Source organism: Echiichthys vipera (genome assembly GCF_963691815.1).
Source record: "Echiichthys vipera genome assembly, chromosome: 7".
NCBI classification, from domain to species: Eukaryota; Metazoa; Chordata; class Actinopteri; order Perciformes; family Trachinidae; genus Echiichthys; species Echiichthys vipera.
The window spans coordinates 145001-147960 of NC_139832.1; the positions used below are offsets into that span (position 1 = coordinate 145001).

Sequence of the window (2960 nt, forward strand, 5' to 3'; positions counted from 1 at the left end):
TTATGAAACATTATTCACCTTAAACACACGTTAATAATGTTTAAGAACCATGAACAGAGGTCAGGATCTGCAGTCACACACACACACACACACACACACACACACACACACACACACACAACACACACACACACACACACACGTGTGTTAACTTGTGACACTGTTCCTTTAGGCCATGAGGTTTCCACCTAAAGCTTACAACAAGGACCTGGAGTCAGCAGAGGTAACACACACACACACACACACACACGCACACACACACACACACACACACACACACACACACACACACACACACACGTGAAAAAAACTCATTCTTCACCTGCAGGTGAGAAAGAATATGGATATAATATAATTGTGTGTGTGTCTGTGCGTGTGTGTGTGTTTGTGTACGTACCTGTGTGTGTGTGTGTACCTGTCTCTCTGGTGTGTCTGTGTGTGTGTGTGTCTCTGGTGTGTGTGTACCTGTGTGTGTACCTGTGCGCGTGTGTGTGTGTGTGTCTCTGGTGTGTGTGTGTGTGTACCTGTGCGGTGCGTTCAGGAGCGTCGGGAACGTGAGCAGCAGGATCTGGAGTTCGCCAAAGAAATGGCCGAAGATGACGACGACAGCTTCCCATGATCCTCTGGGCTGACTTCCTGTGCAGACAGGAAGTGGTTCTGTGTGTGCACTGATGTTGGATCAGTTATTACCCACAATGCCCCTGTCCTGCCCTCTTCTTCTTCTGTGCTGTAACTGTTTGTTTCTCTCACGCTGACGAATAAAATACACTTTGGCTTTGTTTACATGTTCTTTCTGTGTGTTCTGGGTAACGTAGTCCATCTGATCCTGGAGTGTTCTGGGTAACGTAGTCCATCTGACCCTGGAGTGTTCTGGGTAACGTAGTCCATCTGACCCTGGAGTGTTCTGGGTAACGTAGTCCGTCTGACCCTGGAGTGTTCTGGGTAACGTAGTCCGTCTGATCCTGGAGTGTTCTGGGTAACGTAGTCCGTCTGATCCTGGAGTGTTCTGGGTAACGTAGTCCGTCTGATCCTGGAGTGTTCTGGGTAACGTAGTCCATCTGACCCTGGAGTGTTCTGGGTAACGTAGTCCGTCTGATCCTGGAGTGTTCTGGGTAACGTAGTCCATCTGATCCTGGAGTGTTCTGGGTAACGTAGTCCATCTGATCCTGGAGTGTTCTGGGTAACGTAGTCCATCTGATCCTGGAGTGTTCTGGGTAATGTAGTCCGTCTGATCCTGGAGTGTTCTGGGTAACGTAGTCCATCTGATCCTGGAGTATTCTGGGTAACGTAGTCCATCTGATCCTGGAGTGTTCTGGGTAACGTAGTCCATCTGATCCTGGAGTGTTCTGGGTAACGTAGTCCATCTGACCCTGGAGTATTCTGGGTAACGTAGTCCATCTGACCCTGGAGTATTCTGGGTAACGTAGTCCATCTGATCCTGGAGTGTTCTGGGTAACGTAGTCCATCTGACCCTGGAGTGTTCTGGGTAACGTAGTCCATCTGATCCTGGAGTGTTCTGGGTAATGTAGTCCGTCTGATCCTGGAGTGTTCTGGGTAACGTCCATCTGATCCTGGAGTGTTCTGGGTAACGTAGTCCGTCTGATCCTGGAGTGTTCTGGGTAACGTCCATCTGATCCTGGAGTGTTCTGGGTAACGTAGTCCATCTGATCCTGGAGTATTCTGGGTAATGTAGTCCATCTGACCCTGGAGTATTCTGGGTAACGTAGTCCATCTGATCCTGGAGTGTTCTGGGTAACGTAGTCCATCTGACCCTGGAGTGTTCTGGGTAACGTAGTCCATCTGACCCTGGAGTGTTCTGGGTAATGTAGTCCATCTGATCCTGGAGTGTTCTGGGTAATGTAGTCCATCTGACCCTGGAGTATTCTGGGTAACGTAGTCCATCTGATCCTGGAGTGTTCTGGGTAACGTAGTCCATCTGACCCTGGAGTGTTCTGGGTAACGTAGTCCATCTGACCCTGGAGTGTTCTGGGTAATGTAGTCCATCTGATCCTGGAGTGTTCTGGGTAATGTAGTCCATCTGACCCTGGAGTATTCTGGGTAACGTAGTCCGTCTGATCCTAGAGTGTTCTGGGTAACGTAGTCCATCTGACCCTGGAGTGTTCTGGGTAACGTAGTCCATCTGATCCTGGAGTGTTCTGGGTAATGTAGTCCATCTGATCCTGGAGTGTTCTGGGTAACGTAGTCCATCTGATCCTGGAGTGTTCTGGGTAACGTAGTCCATCTGATCCTGGAGTGTTCTGGGTAACGTAGTCCATCTGACCCTGGAGTGTTCTGGGTAACGTAGTCCATCTGACCCTGGAGTATTCTGGGTAACGTAGTCCATCTGACCCTGGTGTATTCTGGGTAACGTAGTCCATCTGATCCTGGAGTGTTCTGGGTAACGTAGTCCATCTGACCCTGGAGTGTTCTGGGTAATGTAGTCCATCTGATCCTGGAGTGTTCTGGGTAACGTAGTCCATCTGACCCTGGAGTATTCTGGGTAACGTAGTCCATCTGACCCTGGAGTGTTCTGGGTAACGTAGTCCATCTGATCCTGGAGTGTTCTGGGTAACGTAGTCCATCTGATCCTGGAGTATTCTGGGTAACGTAGTCCATCTGATCCTGGAGTGTTCTGGGTAATGTAGTCCATCTGACCCTGGAGTGTTCTGGGTAACGTAGTCCATCTGATCCTGGAGTGTTCTGGGTAACGTAGTCCATCTGATCCTGGAGTATTCTGGGTAACGTAGTCCATCTGACCCTGGAGTGTTCTGGGTAACGTAGTCCATCTGACCCTGGAGTGTTCTGGGTAACGTAGTCCATCTGATCCTGGAGTGTTCTGGGTAACGTCCATCTGATCCTGGAGTGTTCTGGGTAACGTAGTCCATCTGATCCTGGAGTATTCTGGGTAATGTAGTCCATCTGACCCTGGAGTGTTCTGGGTAACGTAGTCCATCTGATCC

The 2960-nt window shown here is 49.6% G+C and overlaps 1 protein-coding gene across 1 annotated transcript in view; it reads left to right on the top strand.

Moving 5' to 3' along the window:
• psmd3 (proteasome 26S subunit, non-ATPase 3) overlaps window positions 1-785 on the top strand; it is an 8657-nt gene extending 7872 nt beyond the window's left edge. Inside the window, exons 11-12 of the mRNA XM_083917194.1 lie at window positions 173-223; window positions 542-785. Of these exons, the coding sequence (XP_083773320.1) occupies window positions 173-223; window positions 542-619 (129 nt within the window). The 3' untranslated portion in view covers window positions 620-785. The remainder of the gene's footprint in view (window positions 1-172; window positions 224-541) is intronic.
• Window positions 786-2960: the final 2175 nt, after the last annotated feature.